This window comes from Podarcis bocagei (assembly GCF_964188305.1).
Source record: "Podarcis bocagei genome assembly, chromosome: 15".
NCBI classification, from domain to species: domain Eukaryota; kingdom Metazoa; phylum Chordata; class Lepidosauria; order Squamata; family Lacertidae; genus Podarcis; species Podarcis bocagei.
This window is the reverse complement of record NC_138141.1, coordinates 44,010,941-44,033,674: the sequence shown is the minus strand read 5'-3', so window position 1 is coordinate 44,033,674 and position 22,734 is coordinate 44,010,941. Positions and strand designations below refer to the sequence as shown.

At 47.9% G+C, this 22,734-nt stretch overlaps 1 protein-coding gene across 3 annotated transcripts in view; it reads right to left on the bottom strand.

Annotated features, from left to right (window-relative positions):
- Positions 1-22,734, bottom strand: part of NCOR1 (nuclear receptor corepressor 1) — a 120,110-nt gene that overhangs the window by 30,469 nt on the left and 66,907 nt on the right. For all 3 annotated transcript variants that reach the window (XM_081171921.1, XM_081171923.1, XM_081171922.1), the window contains exons 19-32: positions 20,849-20,988; positions 19,143-19,269; positions 17,078-17,639; positions 14,300-14,429; positions 12,492-12,672; positions 11,368-11,541; positions 9,893-10,053; positions 8,195-8,315; positions 6,620-6,721; positions 5,535-5,635; positions 3,599-3,770; positions 2,609-2,749; positions 1,993-2,076; positions 408-661 (exon numbers count right to left, since the gene is read on the bottom strand). In XM_081171921.1, coding sequence (XP_081028047.1) covers positions 408-661; positions 1,993-2,076; positions 2,609-2,749; positions 3,599-3,770; positions 5,535-5,635; positions 6,620-6,721; positions 8,195-8,315; positions 9,893-10,053; positions 11,368-11,541; positions 12,492-12,672; positions 14,300-14,429; positions 17,078-17,639; positions 19,143-19,269; positions 20,849-20,988 — 2,450 coding nt within the window. The remainder of the gene's footprint in view (positions 1-407; positions 662-1,992; positions 2,077-2,608; positions 2,750-3,598; positions 3,771-5,534; positions 5,636-6,619; positions 6,722-8,194; positions 8,316-9,892; positions 10,054-11,367; positions 11,542-12,491; positions 12,673-14,299; positions 14,430-17,077; positions 17,640-19,142; positions 19,270-20,848; positions 20,989-22,734) is intronic.

The following is a 22,734-nucleotide window of genomic DNA, read 5'->3' as shown; positions in this document are numbered from 1 at the left end:
TAACCCACAGCGCCACCCGCGTCCCTACAAGTCTTTTACCGTTTCTTTATTTCTGTTGCCATTATGAAGCGAGATACACAAAACAAAATACACCCCCCAGTTAGAGCTGGACCTCAGGGTCCAGGCTGAACGATGGGGGTGGAGATGCTCCTTCAGGTATACAGGACTGAGGCCATTTAGGGCAAGTAATGAAATAATGATCTAAACCAGGTACGGAGAAGCTTTGCCCCTCCAGATGTTTCTGAACTACAACTCCCATCACCCTGTGCCTGCTGGGGCTGATGGGAGTTGTAGTTCTTCGGTGTTTTGGGCCGGCCCTCGGCTTGCGGTGAGAAAATGCACCCTCTTCCTTTCTTTTTCAGAGTGGATACGCCCAGCTGCTCCGGTGGGCTTTGACACCTGCCTACCTGAGATATGGAGCCGTCAATCATCGGCCGGGAGCCCTGGACGATCTCGGGGGTCTTGCGGCTCTCTTGGCTCAGCAGGTCCTGCCTGGGGATCTCATGGATGGAGCGCCCCATCTCCTTGATGGTGGTGACCCCATCGTAGGGCTTCCCCTTGGTGATGGCGCCTTCGAAGCTCCGCAGGGCAGGGGACTCCCTCTTGATCTTTGGGTACTTGAGGCCTTCCTCGTAGCCCTCGGCCGCGGCCCTCGGGGTGCCTTTTGTGGGGGAAAGCAGGGAGAGGGACGGATGCTTCAGAAGAGCTCACACAACCAAACAGCTGAACGTTGGCAGGAGAAAATGCTGTTTTGCTCCCGCAAATGCCTCTTGACTGCTCGTCCCTCCAGAAAGATCTCTTTCCATGAGCCACAGCTCCAATCCATTTTTAATGAAAGTATTAAACATGGGTTGTTTGTTTTTTAAGTGTTTAATGTCACTTCTTGCAACTGAATCAGCCGCCTGGCCTTGGGCTTGCAAGGTGTGATATGATGCGAGGTTGGCTCAGCTGTTCTGACATCTGGCCTTCTGAGCCTTGGGGGAAACGCGCTGAATTCTGAAGCCCCTTGGCTACTTGGGGGGCTAAATGAAAGGGGCCGAAACGTAGTTATGCCATGGCCATTGCGAAAGATACTTCACAGTATTTAGCCTGGACGTTGATTTAGCAGGAAAACTAAGGTAAAGGGACCGCTGACCGTTAGGTCCAGTCGTGGCCGATTCTGGGGCTGCGGCGCTCATCTCGCTTTATTGGCCAAGGGAGCCGACATACAGCTTCCGGGTCATGTGGCCAGCATGACGAAGCCGCTTCTGACGAACCAGAGTAGCGCACGGAAACGCTGTTTTCCTTCCCGCCAGAGCGGTACCTATTTATCTACTTGCACTTTGACGTGCTTTTGAACTGCTAGGTGGGCAGGAGCAGGGACTGAGCAACGGGAGCTCACCCTGTCACGGGGATTTGAACTGCCGACCTTCTGATCGGCAAGTCCTAGGCTCTGTGGTTTAACCCACAGTGCCACCCACGTCCAGCAGGAAAACTAGCCCTTGATAAATACACGTTTCTGATCCACTTTATTTACTACCCACTGTTTATTTACCATCTAGGTATGCTGTCATATTGCCTCTTTTCTACAAGTTTCTTTTAATTATATCTCTATCTATGTCAAAAGGTGTATACTGTATATAAATATAAATATAAATCTCTTGTCTACTGTCTTTATACCTGACCAGGCTCAATTGGTGCTCTTTCTTTTGAATGGTTGGAATACTTCCTTAGTCTTGTCTGTTATACATTTAATAATCATCATATTTATTATCATAAAAAGACTCACAATTCATAGAATTGGAAAGGACCTTGAGGGTCATCTAGTCTAGGAATCTTTTGCCCAACGTGGGGCTCCAACCCACAACCCTGCGATTGAGAGTCTCACGCTCTACCCTGTTAACATGTGAAATTTGCTTTTCAATAAATAGCTGGACCAGAACCCAGATTGGTGGAGTTGAAGAGCTTTTAACCTCCTCCCTCCCCACCCCAAGAGCCCATGGGGAGACCTACCTTGCATTATAGAGCCCGACAGCACAGTCCTCTCTTTCAGGTCCGAGTGGGGGCTGCCCCGAGGAAGAGCGCGGCAGATTAACCCTGAAAAAGATGGATGGGGACTTAAGACGGGTGCAAAACCACGCCGTTCCTCTTCCAAATGACACATGCTGTTTCACGTTACGAGAGTGGCATGTTCATACAATAAAATACATATACATCAAGCATGCACAAAAGTTTATATATCTCTAGCCGAACATCTCTTCCAGTATGATCACATCTGACGCATGTGTAATTTTGTTTGGTTTCAACCATATGTGGTCAACGGCCAGTTGGTTGAAATACCGTGAGTTAAATGCAAGAAGATGGGGACAGGGCAGGATTTAGGTCTGATGAGGCCCTAAGCTACTGAAGGTAGGGGGGGGCCTTTATATGTCCAGGTGTCCTTTGTAAACAACAAATTGCTGCTGTTTTTTGTGTTGAATATATGCTATATGGTAATTTATGGACCGTAAAGGTAAAGGGACCCCTGACCGGCTAAATTTTTTTGCCGACCCCTGGATTATGCGCACTGCGAGGCAGGTTCTAAGCATCTGAAGAGAAACGGTAAAGCGCCACGTGGCAGGCCTCCCACCTTCTAACGGTGCGGAGACAGGAGATTCCCTCATCGACATCCCTTGCTTGATGTTGCCTTCCATAGCATCGTATGTCCGCTTCAGCCCCATCTCGTGAGCGGTCCGTGGGCTCCGGGTTCCTTCGCGGACATTCTTGATTGCTGTCAAAAATGCAGAAACGTGGGTCAGGACACCGGCAGAAACAATGTGGGGAGGGATATTGAAGTGGCACTTTTGTTGCCATGTAGTGCCACTCCAAAAGGTGACGCTTAGCTGTTAGCATCGCCCATCAAGTCAAGACTGGTCAACTAATGTTACCCCCCCCCCCATCAATGCTCAGCAACTAGAACTGTGTTTCTCTTTCTTTCCTACAACTTTTGTTCAATTTTCTGTTTAACATTTTAGAATATTCATTTAAACAACCTTAAAATATCAACGGCTTCCCCTCTTGTCTTTCCATAGTTCATTTTGCATATCATAAATCCCTGCATATTTTATACAAACTAAACCATCCAGTATTCCATTATTACGTCCATCGAAACTGATTTACACTGCTGAATTTATCTTAATGCTGCTCACGTTTTCAAATGTACACAATTTCCCCCACATATTCAATAAAGATTTTCTGATGTTCTTTAAAACGTTTGTTCTTCTTGTTCTCTTATTCTAAAAGTCCGCGAGCTGTGCATATTCTATCAGTTTAAGCTGCCATTCTTCTTTAGTTGGGACTTCGCTCGCTTTCCATTTGTGGGCTAACAAAACACAGGCCGCAGTAGTGGCACACATAAATAACCTTTTTTGACACCTGGGAATTTCTCCCAGGTAGCACTGTGTTTCTGAATCCCCAGCCGGGGTTAGACTACAACTCCCATCAGGGATGGGATGATGGAAGCTGTAGTCCTACAGCAGCTGGAGACCTGAGTTTGAGAAACACCGGACCAGCATCACCGCTCCTCAGTCATGGGACGTCTTGTGCCAGACACCAATGGCACCCTGAGCTTGAGACTTACCGTCGTAGGTTATTATGTGCCCGCTCTTGCCCTCGTAGATGACATGGCCCTTGGAAGAGGCGGCTTCTTCCCGGCACTTCTCCGGGCTGCTGTCCTCCGTGGCCAGGCGAGTGATGGTTCCCTTTAGCAGCACGTCAGCTGCAATCCCCGACTGCGACAGAGCTGGCGTCCCCTGCAACGAAAGCGAAGGGAGCTAGGAACTCAGGCCAAGCCAGGCTCTGGAAATGGAAACAGAGGAAGCCGCCTCCTCTAGAACGATCGCTCTCCAGGACAGGCTCTGGCTCTCAAAGACTCGATTAGACGGTGGCTGAATGTTTTGGGCTGTTTCACTGAAGTGGAAAACTGAGCATATGGAGTCATGTGGTGGCCGCAAAGAGAGTTTAATTGTTGAGCGATTGGGCTAGGTGGGTGTTGTGTGTTTACTTCGTTTTGTGTAGTGTAGGCTTTCCAAAGTTGGGTCTTCAGCTGTTTTTTTGGACTACAATTCCCATCATCCCTGATCACTGGTCCTAATAGCTAGGGATGATGTAGTCCAAAAACGGCTGGAGACCCAAGTTTGTGTAGTGTGAATGTGCATCTGAAGGATTTTGGTGATTGTATTAGTACATGTGAGGGTTGTTTGTTGTGGTGTTTATTTATTGAGCTTTTCATCTATACTGTATTTATGTTGCGTCTGAATGCTTTGTATAGGATTTGCTTTTACAGGCGCCATTTTGAGATATTTATTGTTGCTTAATTTTGCTACTTAAAATGTGGAAACAGCAGGCTGCCCAATTTCCCCATTACTTTTTATTTCGGTCTTGGAGGTTCTGCTAAATATGATTAGAAGGGACCATTTGATTAAAGGTATAATGGTCGGAGCTAAACAATACAAACTGAAAGCCTTTGGAGATGACTTAGTATTGACATTACAGGAGACAGAATTTAGTACTAAAAGAGTATTAGAACTGATTCAAGAGTTTGGTCATGTGGCAGGATTTAAGTTGAATAAGCTAAAAACTAAAGTCCTTGAGAAAAATTTAACAACGACTGAGAAAGAGAGATTTCAGAATGAGACAGGTTTAACAGTGGTTAAGAAGGTGAAATATTTGGGGATTAATATGACAGCTAAAAATGGGAACTTATTTAAAGACAATTATGAAAAATGTTGGTTGGAGGTTAAAAAGGATTTAGAAATATGGTCAAATTTGAAGCTTTCCTTGTTGGGTCGAATTGCTGTTATAAAGATGAATGTGTTGCCAAGAATGTTGTTTCTGTTCCAATCATTACAAATTTTGGACAAGATGGACTGGTGTGAGGAGGTCAGGAAACAAGTAAATGAAATATAAGACATGAAAATATTGATTTCTTTTTAACTTTTTCTTTACTTTTTATGTATTTTGTCTTTGTATTTTTCTATTTCTTTTTCTTTTATTATTGTTACTTTTTTCTATTTCCTATTTTTAATTTTGTAATTTTTAATTTTGTAACTTTTTATTGTCTGTAAAATTCAATAAATATCATTATAAAAATGTGGAAACAGCAACAGTAGCAAAATACTATTGTTTCTTCTACTATCATAACCAGACAGGGGGCCTCCCCTGGTTCTACGTCAAGACCCCAGGGACCAAACCCTGGGGTGGGGGTGGGGATGCCTTCTTCCTGCAAATCATGAAAACCCAAGTGATGGTTTTGGAAACTGCCCCCCTCCCTTGGTCCATCATAGATAAACAACTACCTGACATTCAGAAGACATCTGAAGGCAGCCCTGTTCAGGGAAGTTTTTAATGTTTGACATTTTAGTGTATTTTTGGTCTTTGTTGGAAGCCGCCCAGAGTGGCTGGGGAGGCCCAGCCAGATGGGCAGGGTACAAATAATAAAATTATTATTATTATTATTATTATTATTATTATTATTATTATTATTATTATCAACGTCACAAGACAGAAGGAGATACCTGAGTGATGGAGCCTCGCAAGGTCGGCATGGATTCAACAGAAACCTTGCTGGCTGGGGTCCCTCGGGTTATGCTTCCTTCTTGGAGGGTCACCGCCGTACCTGGTTAAAGGTACAAATTCAATGCCACTCCTACAAACGGAGCACACACAAACATGCACCCAGAACTACCGTATTTTTCGCTCTATAACACGCACCAGACCATAACACGCACGTAGTTTTTAGAGGAGGAAAACAAGAAAAAAAATATTCTAAATGAAATAGTGGATATATGATTTTTGTGGTTCATGCTGTGGCCACAGACATGTGATCTGGCAGTGAGTTTGGAGTAGCCCAATGCAAAAATCCTGAGGATCCATGTGGATCCATGCTTTGTAACCACGGAGGAGGAAAGGAAGGGGAACCATGGATCCTCTGCTCATGAATGCAGCAGATCCCACCCGCCACCCATAGGCACTCGCTCCATAACACGCACAGACATTTCCCCTTACCTTCTAGGAGGAAAAAAGTGAGTGTTATGGTGCAAAAAATATGGTACTTTTTCCTAGGTATCTCCCTCCCTCCCTCCCTCTCTATAACTCCTTTTCACCCAAAACGAAGAGGACCCCCAGTCCTGCAACTTGGCCTTCCTTCTTGTTAGGGGCTGAGGTTTACCCACCCTTTATTACAAGAATGTGGTGCCTTCCATGGTTCCAGTTACAGATAGGTAGCCGTGTTGGTCTGCCATAGTCAAAATAAAAAAATTCCTTCCAGTAGCACCTTAAAGACCAACTAAGTTAGTTCTTGGTATGAGCTTTCGTGTGCATGCACGAAATCTGAAGAAGTGTATCTGAAGAAGTGTACATGCACATGAAAGCTCATACCAAGAACTAACTTAGTTGGTCTTTAAGGTGCTACTGGAAGGAATTTTTTTATTTTTACAAGAGTGTGATTCATCAATTTGCAAAGCTGGAAGGAACCCCGAAGGCTGCCTAGTCCAACCCCCAGTTTATGCAGGAAATCCCCTCCTGTGGCATCTCTGCTAGGTGGCTCATTCAGCGTAAAGCAGCTCCTGCCAGCCGAAGCAGCAAATCTCAGACAGCTTACCCCGAACCACTCCCTCATGCTGGGCTCTGACCAAGAGGCCCTCAGGCTGCGAGTTTTGGCTCCTGGGAGAGAATTCTTCTTGTTTGATGTACGGCATGGAAGCTTTTAAGGAGAAGAAAGGAGACGGACATATGAGGTTTCTAGGCAGCATTTGGAACACACGTGCTTTTCAATCTCACAAAAACTGCAAGCAATATGTAACGGGCTGTTTCCAGGCCGTTATAAACAGGTGCGGGGACTCAAGCAGCCAAGCCTTCCAAGCTAGGAACGCTACCTGCCCCCTTAAAAAAAAATTCAGAAATGTATACGGAAATCTTTCAACAAAGACCAGCTGAGTGATGCCATCTGAACAAGGGAAGTCGGTTCCTCCCTAGGACACACAGGGCACTTGCTCATTAATTAGCCCATCACCTTTTCAAGCAAAACAAAATAATAGGAGCCAGTTTAGTGTAGTGTCAGATTAGGACCTGAGGAGGAAGGGCAAAAAGTAAAAGAGGTTACTCTATGTGGTGGCAGTGTAAAATTATTAAAAAGGCCTGGGGAAAGACATATAAAGATTTGAAGAGAATGTTGAAAATGATTGTTGTTTTAAAAACTGAAGTTTTGATATTGAGATGTACAGGACTTGATGGACTCATAGAGCGAAAGACTTTGTCCCCGTATTTGAGAGTGGATGCCAGGCCAAGACCGGCCCACCCCGACAGAAGGAAGAAGCCTCCGCCAAAGAAGATGGGCAAAATAAATTATTGAACTATGCAGGGCATATTAGATAATTTAAACCCAAGAAAGAAAGAGGACTTTAAATTTTGGGGGTTTTTTCCTTTAAAAAAGGGCAAATGTTTAATGCACATTCCTTAAGCTTTGTGTATAGATTTCTATATTAGTATAACTTTTAAAAGTCACTTGTAAGATGAAGAAGGTTCTAAAATTGGACTGTTAAGAATATAAGGTTTTATGGACGTGCATGTACAAGCACAAAACAATGGAACCAAGAGGGGGAGTGGACGGAAGTCAAGCCAAAAAATATGGTTTAAAAATGTGTTTATGGTGTTTTTCTTTTTTTTTCTTTGTTATTATTAAATCAATAAATTGCTTATATATATATAAAAAAGACTAGGACCTGGGAGACGAGGGTTCAAATTCCCACTCGGTTATGAAGCTCACTGGGTGCGACCTTGGGGGCCAGTCACTGCCTCTGAGTCTACCTCACAAGGTTGTTGTGGCGATTAAGTGAGGAAGGGGATTCATGTGGGGAAACCCCCAAGCAGCACCTGAGCCCAAGAGCCCTCTCCCCTCCTGCGGTTTCCATCAGAAGCATCAGTGCCTCCAGAGCCTGGAACAGATTGCTGGACGGTAGGCGTCCTGGGCCTGATCCTGCAGGGCTGCTCCCCTGTTCACACGTTCTAAAGACAGGTTTTGACTCACGGCTGGCCACATGGGGACCATTCTCAGAACATACAGCCAGTAATTATGAGTGGGAACCATTCACAAGGAAACAGTGGGTTCCCTCTCCCCCAATTCACACCAGAGACTGGAGCAGAAACTAGATCTCTCCCGCCCCACAGCATCACTTACCTGGTTTGGCAGATTCCTGTTGCCTGGGCAGCCCTAGGGAGATGGATCCCACAGAGGGCTTAGGTGGTTCTTGACTGTAAGACGTCTGGCTGTGGGATGTTAAGTAAGTGCCCGGTGTCCCCTGGAAGTCGGAAGGGGAGAGAAGCAAAAATGTGGTGTTAATTCAGTTCGAAGCCAGCGCAGAGCGGATCACGCTGCTGGTTGGTATGCAGAAACAAGAGCGGAACTGAACATTCTTGGTGGCTCCTCTAAGAGTCTAGAACTCCCTCCGAAGACAAGCCAGGCTGGCTCCATCATTGCTTTGGGGGACTCGCTGTTTTTAATGGAAACGGTTTTTAATAGTGACGTGCTGCTTTAACTATCTGCCTTTTAACAGACATGTTTTTACACTGCTTTAATTTTGTTAGAGCTCTGTTGCACTTTAACTGTGATCCTTTTTAGGTTTTTAGCTTTTTGCATTTTCCCCCTGTCTTGTTTTGATTTGCGCCAGCCGCCTCGAGCCCTGGCCTGAGAAAAAAAGCAAAATATAAATAAATGCACCAGCAGCAGCAACACGGACCAGCTGCATCCTGCTCTGCCATGGAACGGCTGCATGCACGCTTGCGCAAAATCCTTCACGCGCACACACCAGGCTTCCGCATCCTGGTGCCTTCTGAATGTTTTTGCACAACACAATAGAAAAGGACTGTTCTCCAAGTATCTCTTGCGGAGGGCAGAGAGAGAAGGGCCTCAGATGCTGATCGCAGAGTCTGAGAAGTGGACGACTGGAATCAGGTACAGGGAGCAACTTCGCACTGCAACACTTTGCTGCAGAGGTCCCACTTGGCATTCGCTTGGCAGAAGAAACTGGAAGCAAGGGCGGCAACGGACCTCCTTTGTTGCTTCTTACGTATCACCAGTTACCATATTTTTCGCTCTATAAGACGCACTTTTCCCCTCCTAAAAAGTAAGGGGAGATGTGTGTGCGTCTTATGGAGCGAATGCAGGCGGGAGGCTCTGCTCAGCGCTCCCTCCTTGGGGAAAAGCCCCCAAGAGCCGCACACACACTCCGCAAGCTCTTTAAAGGGAGCGTTGCTCTTGGGAGAGCCTTAGCTGCACGCAGCCTCTCCTGGGCAGGGGATGAAGGCTCCCCCAGCCCGGGAGAGGCTGCGTGCGGCAAAGTCAGGACAGCGATCCCGCTTGCTGCCTGGGCTTCTGGGATCCAGAATATTTTTTTTCTTGTTTTCCTCTACCAAAAACTAGGTGCGTCTTATGGTCTGGTGAAAAATGCGGTATATTTTCCTGGTGCAAATGTCTGCCTTTGCTTTATTGTTTTGTAAAGGTATACTGTGTGTAATTTGGGATTCCTGTTTTTAACTTTTGATTATGTATAGGAAGATTTGACAGTAGCGCTAGGAAAACAACAACGTTTGTTGAAAGATGACTATCATAATGCCCTGGATGTGCAGCAGGAAGAAATCCTACATACAGAGGAGCTGCGCAGTGGTCCCGCTAGCTGTCCTGGCTTCTGGGATTCAGATTTTTTTCCCCTCGTTTTCCTCTTCCAAAAACTAGGTGCGTCTTATGGTCTGGTGCATCTTATAGAACGAAAAATACGGTAAGCCCCTTGTGCTACGGGGTAAGGCTAGCCGTCTCCCCAGTTTGGCATTTTACTAAAATGAGCCCCTTTAATACAAAGTAGTCGTCCCCCGGCCTTACTTGCGAGATGGACCCTCCCATGATGAAAGAAGGCTTCTCCGATGGAACCACTGTTTTGGAGGACGGGATCAGGGGGGGCGGCGGCCTGGTGGGCCGTGTAGTTGGGGGCCGGACCCCTTCAGGTAAGTTGCTAATGACTTGATGAGGAGCAGGTTGGAGGACTTGGAAAGAGGGGAGGGAGAGAGAAGGGAAAGGTCTCCATAAATAACAGGGTGAATAATCTGCATCATTTTTAAAGAAAGATAACAAATATCAGAACTGAACGATGAGCCGCGCTCTGTACGCTTTCCAAGTTTCTAGCCATAGTCAAAAAGCTTCGACTTAACCAGTTTTCGTCTGTAGAAATCTGTTTTAAATTTGCCATTTTTAAGCTTTGAGAGTGCCTGCGATTCGTCTGAAAACCCGAATCGCGGGAAGCGAAATTGTGCATTCAAAAACTACACTCAAAGCCCAACGCTATGCTCATTTAGTGAATGGAAATTTTCGCTAAACTGAATGGGGCTTAACCCCTATCAGCGTGGGCAGGATCACAGGACACTGCCTTATTCAGAGTCGAGTCCTCAGCTCAGGATTGCCTGCTACACTGACTGGCAGCAGCTCTCTAGGGTTTCAGGTAGGGGTCTCCCCCCAGTTCTACCTGGAGATGCCAGGAACTGAACCCAGGACCGCCTGCATTCAAAGCGTTCAGCTGTGGTCCTTCCTCCTTCCCTGTCACCAATTAGTAGCTATTACAATCCTATCCATGTTTTAAATTATGTTCTTCAGATTATTTATCAACTGGTTTTCTGGCATTTCATTTTGCAAGCTGCCTTGAGACATGTCACAAAAGCATGGATCCTAAATATTCAAGTGAATGCAACAAAAAACAAGAAATCGAATCTTTTAGTGTGGAAGCACTTACACTCCCAATTCTCTGCCTATTGACACCAGGCTGGCAGGCACTCTTTCTGAAGCCTAATAAAAACATTTTTGTTTCCGCAATCCTGCCCAGATACATAGAATGCTTATATATGCCTGAATCTGGTTTTCAGCTTAGAGCTGCTTTTAATCATTTTGGGGGGTGTTTTAAATTATTTTATTATTTTATTAATTTATTTAATTTATATACCACCCTATAGCTGGAGGTCTCAGGGCAGTTCACAGAATAATATCAAAATATAAAACCACAAAATACATAATCAAAATAAAAACAACAACCCAATTACTCCCGTCCAATAACCCTTCAAATGGTTGTTTTTAACTGGTTAGTTCAGAGCATGGGATGATCCTTCCCAACTCTAGGATTTTATCATTTACCGGTAATTTCACTGTTTTATTGATTCTTTGGGGTATGATGATGATAATAATTATAATAATTAAAATTTTTTTAAAAACCAGGCTCCAAGAACCCAATCATCAACAAACCCACCCCTACCTACCCCGATCCTCCCAGCAAGCAAATTGGGAGGGGGCACAGTTGGCTGGGCCAAAAATACCTGGGGGGACGCTGTAGCGAGCGGCGTTCATGTCAGGCTGCGGGGAGACCTTGCTGACCTCCCTCGGAGACAGGCGGTAAGGCGAGGCTGACCTCACCACCGCGCTCTGCATCTGGGCTTCCTGCTCCATGGCTCGCTTGACGTCGGCGTAAGGCATGTAGGCAACGGACTTCCCTGCGGAAAGGAAAGCAGCACAAGTCAGGCTGGGGATTGCAGAGACCGCAGGCAAACTAGAGGCCCCCTCCGTTTTTATTCCAAGCATCCGGGGGTGTCACCCAAAGGAGCCACGAAAGGTCCGGAGGGTGGCAGCACGAGAATAGGGACTTTTCTGTGGTGGCTCCCCATCTGCAGAACACTCTCCCCAGGGAGAAGTGTGGGGTGATGGAACCTGGAACCCTGAGCATGCAAGGCTCTACCATTGAGCTACATCATAGATCTGTACAAATGATGGAAAAGGAGAAAGGACTATCTCATAATATACTGGTACCTTGGCTGTCGAACTTAACTCATTCTGGGAGTCTGTTTAACTCCCGAAACGGTTTGAAAACCCAGGTGCGGCTTCCGATTGGCTGCAGGAGCTTCCTGCACTCAATCGGAAGCCACGGAAACTGCGTCGGACGTTCGGCTTCCGAAAAACGTTCACAAACCGGAACATTCATTTCCGGGTTAGCAGAGTTCGGGAGCCAAAACGTCCGAGCACCAAGAGGTTCAAGAACCAAGGTATGAGTATACTAAAATTTGATGGGGAAAAACTGCAGCTCAGTGGTAGAACATCTGATGTCCCACCTGGTCTGAAACCCTGGACAGCCTCTGCCAGTCAGAATAGGCAACACTGAGCTAGGCAGCCCATTGGTCTGACTCCGTACCAAGCAGCTTCCTAATGAAATCAGAATCATGAGGACCAGAACCTTGTTTTGTTTTACGGGAAAGGACTGTAGCTCTCCTGGGGTTTGACCCAAGAAATCTCTAGACAGCGCTGAGAACGCACACCCTGTCTGAAACCCTGGGAAGCTGCGTAGGCCAGGGCTGATGGTCACCGCAGCTCAGCAACCTCTGGAGGGTGGAAGGCTGGGGAAGGGCGCAGGAGACGGGACGAGGGTGGAAGGGTTGCGGGCTCCACCTACCGTCCCACTCGACGTTTGGGCTCTTGGACGGGCCGCAGGGGCTGCCTGGCCTCCGGCAATCCACCTCCATGGTCTCCTGCCGCTGCCGCTCTTCCAACATGGTGGACTTGTGCATGGCCTTGATGTGCTGCTGGAAGAGGGTGTAGCCACTCATGGGGAGCCCCTGCAGAGTAGAAGAGACCTGCAGAGAAGCAGGAGGGCGAAGGAAACAGACGCGGCTCATTGCATGAAATTTGCACGACACTTGATTGTCAAAAAAGAAAAGTAAAAACGGCTCGGAACGGATTTGGGAGGACATCAGAAGCCACCCATTCATCGTAAGGAGAGCTTCCAACAGCTTAATAATAATTTTATTATATCATTATTCATATGCCGCCCACCTGACTGGGTTTCCCCAGCCACTCTGGGTGGCTCCCAACAAAACATAAAGAACAACCATTAAGAACTTTCCAGTGCAAGGCTGCTTTCAGATGTCTTCTAAAAGTAAAATATTTATCTCTTTGGTAACTGACGGGAGGGCGTTCCACAGGGCGGGCGCCACCACTGAGAAAGCCATCTGCCTGGTTCCCTGTAACCTCACTTCTTTCAGTGAGGGAACCACCAGAAGGCCCTCGGCGCTGGATCTCAGTGTCCGGGCTGGATGATGGGGGTGGAGACGCTCCTTCAGGCATACTGGGCCGAAGCCGTTTAGGGCTCTAAAGATCAGCACCAACACTTTGAATTGTGCTCGGAAACGTATTAGGAGATCCTTTAAGACTGGTGTTATATGGTCCCAGTGGCCACTCGAACTGACCAGTCTTGCTGCTGCATTCTGGATTAGTTTAAGTTTACAAGTCATCTTCTAAGGTAGCCCAAGCAGGAGATAACCAGAGCATGCACCATTCTGGTGAGACAGTCTGCTGGCAGGTAGGGTCTCAGCCGGCATACCAGATGGAGCTGGTAGACCAGCTGCCCTGGACACAGAATTAACCTGCGCTTCTACGGACAGCTGTGAGTCCAAAATGACTCCCAGGCAGCGCACTTGGTTCTTTGGTAGCACAGTTACCCCATTCAGGACCAGGGAGTCCCCCACGCCTGCCCGCTCCCTGCCCACCAGAAACAGTTCTTCTGTCTTGTCAGGATTCAACTTGGAGGACATCTGCACAGAGCCAATCGGAAGCCATGTATTCATCAAAAGGAGCGCTTCCAGGATTTTGCCTGGATTTTCGAGGCCCAAATTGCCTGGCAATGCAAAAAGGTAAAGGACTCCTGGACAGTCAAGTCCAATCAAAGGCGACTATGGGGTTGTGGCACTCATCTCGCTTCAGGTCGAGGAAGTCGGAGTTTGTCCACAGACAGCTTTCTGGGTCATGTGGCCAGCAGGACTGAACCGCTTCTGGCACAATGGGACACTGTGATGATGAGTGCCAGAGTGCACAGAAACGCCGTTTACCTTCCCACCACAGTGGTACCTATTTATCTACTTGCACTGGTGTGCTTTCGAACTGCTAGGTTGGCAGAAGCTGGGACAGAGGAACAGGAGCTCACTCCATCATGGGGATTTGAACCACTGACCTTCCGATCAGCAAGCCCAAAAGGCTCAGGAGTTTAGACCACAGCACCACCTGCTCCCCTCTGCCTGGCAAAGCATCTAATGTGGAACTGGTCTGATCAGAAGCCTTCCTGCTCCTTAAGGTCCAGGCGCTGCTGCACTCCCAAGCTCCATTTGACCCTAACCACTGCCCACGTTGCCAGGACAGATGGGGGCCCCTCTGCTGAGCTAGGCGCCTTCCTGGTCAAGGGGATCCCTAGCGCCGTACGGAACGTACCATGGGTGGTATCACAGCCGCCCGGTGCTGAAGCTGCTGCAAGTCCATCGGCACTTGTTTTATCGCAGACGACACAATGAGGGGCCCGGTGGGATTCAACAGGGAAGGCTTTGAGTCCATCGTAAACATTCTGGATGGGGAAGGAAATGATATCAGAACACACGACGGAGGAACGGGACTATTACATGTGCAGAAAAAATAACACGAAAAACTGAGAACAGTGAAGGGAGGTAAGAAAGCGGATTAGGTTTATCCTGGAGTAACTGCACTATTTAATGTTAACACCTGGGGCTGCTGCTGCTGCTGCTGCTTACATTGCTCACCAACCCCGCCAGCTGGCAGGCACATGAACTGCAGCATGACGATTTTTTTCCCCTTACACAAATACTATATAGGAAGATAAAGGATAATGGCAGAGCATCACCAACTCAGTATGCTCTTATTTGAAAATTGGAAAGGCTTGATCTGTTTAGGGCAGGACTCGTTTAAACCAAAAAGAGTGAAAAAGGCAAATGCAATTACATAAGGCAGAGTCTTCAACTGACTGATGTACCTAATTGTTTCTGAAATGCTGTATTTGTTGTGTTGCAATTATTGGTTTTGCTATAAATTATGAAACCAATGAGTTGGGTTTTTTTAAGAGAGAGAACTCACCGAGGAATGAAAAAGAAGGGGGAAACAAATGATCCATCGACGTGAAGCATAGCATAGTGGTTTGCGCGTTGGACTCTAAGCAACACTCCCCACTCAGCCATGAAGCTCATGGTCACTCTCAGCCTAACCTATCTTAAAGGGTTTGCTGTGAGGATTAAATGGGGAGGAAGAAAACTATGTATGCCACCTTGAGCTCCTTGGAGGAACAGTAGGATAAAAACAGGGTACCATTAATTGAGCAATAATATGACTAAAAACAGGACTGCCATACACCTGGATTTTCCTGGAACTGATGTCTGGGGAGAATTTCTGGAAGGCGGTGCTTTGTCCTATAGTGTTATTTTGGTGTTTTTTGTAAAAAAAAAATAAGTTCAACAACTTTCGGGGTGGCAACCCTAACTAAAAAGAAAAAGGGAAATGTCTTTGGGTAGCTGATTGCAGCAGGCTGGTCTGGGACTTTTATGGATCAAGAGCGGAGATTCTTCCCCCAGCCCCTCCATTGGCTAGAAGGGAAAGTTCTCTGCAATACTCTTGGTAAGAAAAAAAATATGGAAACAGAGCAACTCAATAGCTTTGACATTTAACACCCTGTCCAGGGCAAGCCCAACTAAAACCGTTCCATGGATGGCTTCCAAGCCAACCCTGAGCGGGAGAGAGGAAACTTTCCATTACACCGAGAGGGTGTATCGCAGACGGCACTGAAACCCTGGAGAGGAAGGCGGAAGGAAACAACTGGAGATGGTTCCCCGGACAGCACACAAACTCCCCACGCTGTGCAAGAGCAGTCTGCGCACTCTCGGCAGCAGAAAAACTGCGGGGCCAACACCATCGAGACTTGAGTGTTAGGAGCAGCGGGGTTGTTTTTTTCAGCCCAGCCCAGCCCAGCCTTGCATTTAAACCACTCACCTGGCTGAAATGGGCAAGGAATTCTGCGCAGGGGAGATCACAGAAATATGTGCAGATGGCGAGGCCGGAAGAGGGAAAGGTAGCTCCACTCTTCACCCCTGGCCAGACTGGATTCCGTGTTTTAGGGGCAGGAAACCGAGAATGATTTTTTTGGGGGGGAGGGCTGGCAAGCCAAATTTCCAGGCTAGCAAGAGGGGAAGGAGCACCCTCTTGGAGGGAAGACGCCGTGTCCCTCTACATCTTAGAATCTCGGAATTGTAGAGTTGGAAGAGACCCAAAGGGACATCTAGTCCAACCCCCTGCAAAGCAGGAATCACAGCTAATGAATTCCTGACAGGGAATCTGAGAGTGACTGGCCCAAGGTCACCCAGTGAGCTTCATGGCCCAGTGGGAATTTGAACCCTGGTCTCCCAGGTCCTCCTAGTCCAGCACTACACCACACTGGCTCTCACTATTTCATGGTGCCTGCAACAGCTTCCTAGATTTCCAAATGGGCCCTCCCCCTTCCCACAGGGCCCAAGCAGATTAGGTATTCCTGGCCTAAACACATACACAAAATTATGGAGATCCTTTGCTTCATTTGAAGAAGGCCTGTGGCTAAAAGCAGTCTTGGACTAAAAAAACCACTTGTCTCTAAATCAGGGTTGAGGAATTTTATGGGGTCCACAGGCCAGATGGATCCTTCTCAGATCCTAAGCATGTAGGTCACATTTGACAGGTGTGAGGGCTGTGTAGCTGCCAGCCTCCCAATGTTGCAATGCTGTGAGGTGAGTGGATGCTTTGAAGTACCAAAAGTGGGTCTTCCAAGCACCGTGCAGGATTTGCAGAGAGTGCTATGTGGCGCATTAAGAGACCTGAGGCTTCAGCGATACCTCCGAAAGCAAGATGGGGAGTGCATTTGGTTGTGCGCTGCCAGATGTGCCTCTACCTGCCCCACACCTGGCATCACATACGATGTCAGGTGTGGGGCAGGGGTTTCCAAGCCAAGGCCAAATCTGAACCTCTGGCAGGTCAGGCTTGGCACACAGAATGGAGGAGCCCAAGCCTTGCTCTACATTGGGATCATACTGCATTGCTTGCCTATCCAACTTAGGTGGACAAGACCGCAAAGCAGGTGGTACATAGCGGGCCAGAACGGCTCCTCATCTGGCCACAATCAGTAGCACCAATTCTTTGTGAAAACTCTCCAGCCTTCGACTGGAGGGCAGACCTTTTTACCTCTGCCTGTCGGGTTCTCCATCCACGTCCTCATCGGCACTACAAGTGGCGCTCGAGTCATTGTCCGAGGTGGGCTCCATCCTCTGAGCGCTAGCCTCCTGGGCCAAGCCAAAGTCCATCCCTTCCGGCTCCGTCTTCTCCTTGGCCATCATTTCCTCTTCCCGCTCTTTGGCATCGCTCTCCGTCTTCACCTGGACGTCTTCCGGAAGCCTCGCTTCGGGCTCCAGGGGCTCCACTTTGGGGTTCGCAGGGAGGACAGGCTTGGTGTCCGCAAGCTGGCTCCCGCTCTCGGCCTCCATGGATTCCTCCGCCTCGGCCCCCGCCTCTTCCTTCACCTGCAGCTCAGGGCTCTCACTCTCGGCTACCGGCTTGGCGCTCTGGGCTGCCGAGGGAGAGGAGGCCCCGGGCGCTGTTTTCACGGGGGACTCCTGCTCCGCTGCCTCGGCGGTCGTCATCCTGGAAGCCGAAGAGACGCTCTCGGGAGGGGCCTCCTCCATGGGCTTGGCAGCCTCCGCCGGCGAAGGAGACGGCGCGCTCTCGGTGTCGGAGCTATTTTCAGCACCTGCAAAGGCATTAAGTTGGGTGTAAGCATCCGAACGGTAATTAAGGAGCTTTAACGGGATGCCAGACGATTACCGCTTAGCGGCGCCGGGCAACGCACTCTCAAAAGAGGAGAGAGCTGGCGCCTCAGAGACCTTAGGCCTCTGGGCAGTGGGGTGGGGTCAGTGACTTTTTCCTAGAAAAATAAGTACCATGTCAGGGATGTGGGTGGCGCTGCAGGGATGTGGGTGGTGCTGTCAGGGATGCGGGTGGCGCTGTGGGTTAAACCACAGAGCCTAGGACTTGTCGATCAGAAGGTCAGCAGTTCAAATCCCCGCAACGGGGTGAGCTCCTGTTGCTTGGTCCCTGCTCCTGCCAACCTAGCAGTTCAAAAGCACGTCAAAGTGCAAGTAGATAGGTACCTCTCCGGCGGGAAGGTAAACGGTGTTTCAGTGCGCTGCTCTGGTTCGCCAGAAGCGGCTTAGTCATGCTGGCCACATGACCCGGAAGCTGTACACCGGCTCCCTCAGCCAATAAAGCGAGATGAGCGCCACAACCCCAGAGTCGGCCACGACTGGCCTAATGGTCAGGGGTCCCTTTACCTTTACCTTAGTCACTATGAAGCTGTTACAGCAAGTGCCACACTTTTTAACAACAGCGGAAAGTGGTGCCGGTGCTGTGTGCCTTTGAGTACCCCCTGGGGAAAAAAGCACTGGAGGGGGGTGGACATCGATTGGCTCTGTGCTCTTGAAACTGCACCAAGCCAGACCACAGCAGCTACCCTACCCAAGGTGATGAAAACTCCGTCCTCCCTCTGCCTGACCCCCTAATATCTCAGCTCACCCGCAGGAGTGTCGTTGATCATTCCCCCAGGTGGTGAGGCTCATTTGAGAACAAGAAACCGAGCCTTGGGTGTCATCCTGTGGAACAATCTGCTACTAGAGATTCGGCAGGCACCCTCTGTGGCAACTTTTAAACGCCTGCTTAAAACATTTTGGTATTCCGCCAGATGCCCAGGTTAAGAATACATCCATCCAAAGTGGTTAAGTGATGCCTGTTTTTAAGCTCTTTGTGGCTTTATTATAAGGTTCCACTTTTTTTTTTGGTAAACCGCTTTCATTTTTTTAAAGGTACAGCGGTATACAAATATTTTCATAAATGAATAATAACAACAACCCTGGTTTGTGGAGTATCCTGCTCTGGTCTTGGCTACTGCAGCCTTCTCTGCTTTTTGCACTCTGGAGATGAGGAGCCTGGGCCTCTTCAGAGAGTGTTGGGCTACAGCTCCCATCACGGCTCACCATTGGCAACTCTGGCTGGGACCGATGGGAGTTGGAGTTCAACAGCAGCAGGAGTGGGGGTTGATGGGAGTCCAGAAACAGGGAGCGCTGGGATAGGAGCCTATGGGCACTCCCAAGGCTCACGGACTACAACTCCCATCATCCCATTCAGCTTGTTTCCCGATCGAAAGGGAAGCGAAACCTGCAAATCCAGCTGGGATTTTGAGGGCCAATCTGAGAATCACCTTCGCTGTCTTCTGGGTTCTCTTCCTCGTTGGATGCTTCGATGTCCTCGTCCTCCTGCGCGGAGACTGTCGATGCCACGCTTTCGGACTGTGAGACTTCGCGCTCCTCGCGGGGCCTTCGAGAAGACTAAAAAAGGCAGAAAAATAAGGGGAAGGTGGTTACTCAAATATATATATATATGGGTGCAGACAGACAGACAAGACACACACACATGGCTCATTGGTTAGGCTAGATTCTTCCCAGCTCTATGGTTCACCAGAGTGTTCTGGTGGAACACTCTGTCACAAGAGACCAGGGCCCTGGGGGACTTGACATCTTTCCGCAGGGCCTGCAAGACAGAGCTGTTCCACCAGGCCTTTGGCCAGGGCACAGCCTGACTCCCTCGGCAATCTTCGCGGAGCTCTGGCCCAATGGTTGCCAGTGGCTTGAATTAATTAATTTTATAATGAACGATTTCAGAGTGTTGTTTATGCTGTACTTTTGTATTGTTTTATTGTTGTTAGCCGCCCTGAGCCCGGCTTCGGCTGGGGAGGGCGGGATATAAATAAAATTTATTCTTATTCTAATTCTAATTCTTATTCTTATTCTTATTCTTATTATTCCCAACTCTGTGGTTTTAACCCCTTAACCCGGCACCAAACACAGAACAGTCTCCCGACTACATCACAAGGGCTTCTTCACACGCTACATTTTGGGTGGGGTGTACAGCCAAGATCTTAGGGGTTTTTGTTTTGTTTTTTAAAAAGCATACACTAAAATATAAAAGGTTATATCCAACCAAGTGCTATTGAAATTTAATTGTGCTAAGTTAGTTGCGCTCATCTATTACACGTACAGTGCAATGCAGCTTCCTATGTTCCCATTTGAACCACTTCATCGTAGGACTAGAACCCTACTTTGCTTTCAGAGGGGAGGGACTGCAGCTCTCTGTCAGGGGCCCTGATCTGCATCCGGAAAGTTCCCAGGATCGATCCCTGGCACCTCCTAGAGAGGGCTGGGAGAGACCCTCCCTGTGTGAAACTCTGGAGAACTGCTGCCAGTCGGTGTGGACAATACTGAGCTAAAGGGACCGATGGCTCTGGCTCAAGGTGAGGAAGGCCCACACGGAGAGGCAGGACTGAGATGTGGAGATATGCTTCAGAGATCCAGACTGCGGGGAGCCCCGAAAAATTAATAATTATAATTTGCACTATAATTTGGTCTTTTTTATTTTAGTTTTTTATTTTAATTGGAGTATTATGATTGGATATATTAATTGGATGTTTTTTATTGGCAAATCAATAAAAATGATTTAAAAAAAAAAGATGAGGAAGGCCCTCTCTTGAACCTGGCTCTGGTTTTCCAAACCAGACGGAAAACGTCCCTGCCCTTGCCCACATTCTCCTTGCCCCCACCCCAGCGCTTGACCCAAGGCTGACCAAGATCTGAAGGGCTGCCACCAGACCCGATGGCTTCAGACTGCAAGGAGGGAGATTCTGACTAAACATCAGGAAGAACTGTCTGAGGGTAAGAGTTGTTTGACAAGCTCCCTTGGGAGATGGTGAACTCTCTTTCAGTGGAGGTTTCCAAGCAGAGGTTGGGTGTCAGAGATTCTCTAGCCGTGATTCCTGCGTTGCAGGGGGTTGGACTAGATGGCCCTTAGGGTCCCTTCCAACTTTACAGTTCTGCGATTCTGCGACTCCCCCCCACTCCTTCTCCTGCTCACTTTCTGCTTGTACTGCTGAAGGAGGCTGTCAAGGTTGTGTCTCCTCTTGTAGTTGAAGTAGAAGTTTTTGCACTGGGCCTCGCTCTTCGTTCCCACCATCTTGGCAATGGCTGCCCAGTTGCGGCCGTGTTCCACTAACCCTGTCGGAAGCAGAAGAGAGACAGTTCTTGGTTTTTTTTGGTTTTTTAAAAAAGGAATCATAACCGCAAAAATCTCTGGCTTTCAAAACTGCGTTGGGGAGTGGGAGAAGAACCAAGGTTGGTCAAAGAGAAGAATGTGATTTATTTACAAGACACCTCTGGGCTTTCCCCCCTTAGGGTCTATACAAAGGTTTCTTTGCTTCACAAAACCGCAACACAATCCAGGAAGCAGGCCTACGAACCTGCAGCCTTTCAGATTTTGATTTAATTAAAATAGGCATAGATTGCCATTCATGAAAGCAGATATCAGAGCGATTTGCTGTGGTATAAAAGTATGACGAGTTTAGCGTGAGCTGGAGAAAAAACAAAAAACAAATTACATGTTGCCAAAGGTTTGGAGGACCCTGAAAAATCCTATGCTGTTTGGCAGGATTTTATCTTACACACCACAAATTAAGACGCACAGGACTCCCCTCTCCACAGAGGGAGTGGTGCTCAAACCCACAAGCCTGAGATTCTGAGAGACTCTATCAACTGAGCTATCTTTCAGCATGGAACACCTGTGCTCAGAGACCGGCACCGACTGCCAAGCTGCTTCCAGGCCAAGTTCAAGGTGTTACTTACTATTAGTCTATTAAGTCTTTAACAACTTGGGACCAGTTTACCTACGAGATCGCCTGACCCCAAACAGGCCACACAGCTGCTCTGATCTGCAGAGCTGGCACTGTTACAAGCGCCGCATAATACCCTTTCCACATTTGAAGGAATTCTATCTTTTAGCGTGGCGGCACCTGCAGTCTGGAACCCCTTGCCTATTGACGTCAGGCAGCTGTACTCTTTTTCCGCACCTGCTAAAAACATTTATGTTTAGACAAGCTCACTAATGTGTGCAGAATGTCCATGTGTATTTTAATCTGTTTTTAGCTTATTTTACCTTCTGAATGTTTTATACAGTGGTACCTCTGGATACGAATGGGATCCGTTCCGGAGCCCCGTTTGCATCCTGAAGCGAATGCAACCTGCGTCTGTGCATGAACAGGTTGCGATTCACTGCGTTTGTGCATGCGCATGATGTTATTTTGAGCGTCTGCGCATGCGCGAGCGGCGAAACCCGGAAGTAACGTGTTCTGTTACTTTTGGGTCGCCGCGGAGCATAACCTGAAAACACTCAACCTGAAGCATATTTAACCCGAGGTATGACTGTAGAGCTGTTTTTTATTACCTGTTACCTTTTACCGATAATTTTATCGTTTTCTTCTCTCTGTAAACTGAGCATTTTATTTTTAATAAAGCAGCTAAAACCAAGCGGCATGTGCATTTAAAAAAATAAATAAATGGCCCCACGGGAAGCTCTGAATGCAGATTAATTATCCCGCTGAGGAGTCAGGGTGCGGGAATGAATCTGTAGAGGGCCGTACGATTCCCATACTCCTTCCAGGAAGACAAAAGCGTTGGACAAACCACCAAGGAGGACACCTGAGGCTGGCAATTCTCTCCTCTGAAGATGAGAATTAGCCTCCTTTCCCACACAGCGAAACTGACATGCTCAGAGGCGGCTTTGGGAGGGGGGAAGAGCACGACTCTTTTAAGGTCATTCCATGTCAGCGCCAAGAATAAAAGGGAAAAAAACTCAGCTCTCTTGACCCCGCAGCGCCGAGAGCTTATCTACTGGATCATGCAGTCTCCCTGGTTGACATAACCTAATTCTCCCTGGGCTGTAAAGCTGCTAAACCTTCCCCCACAAAA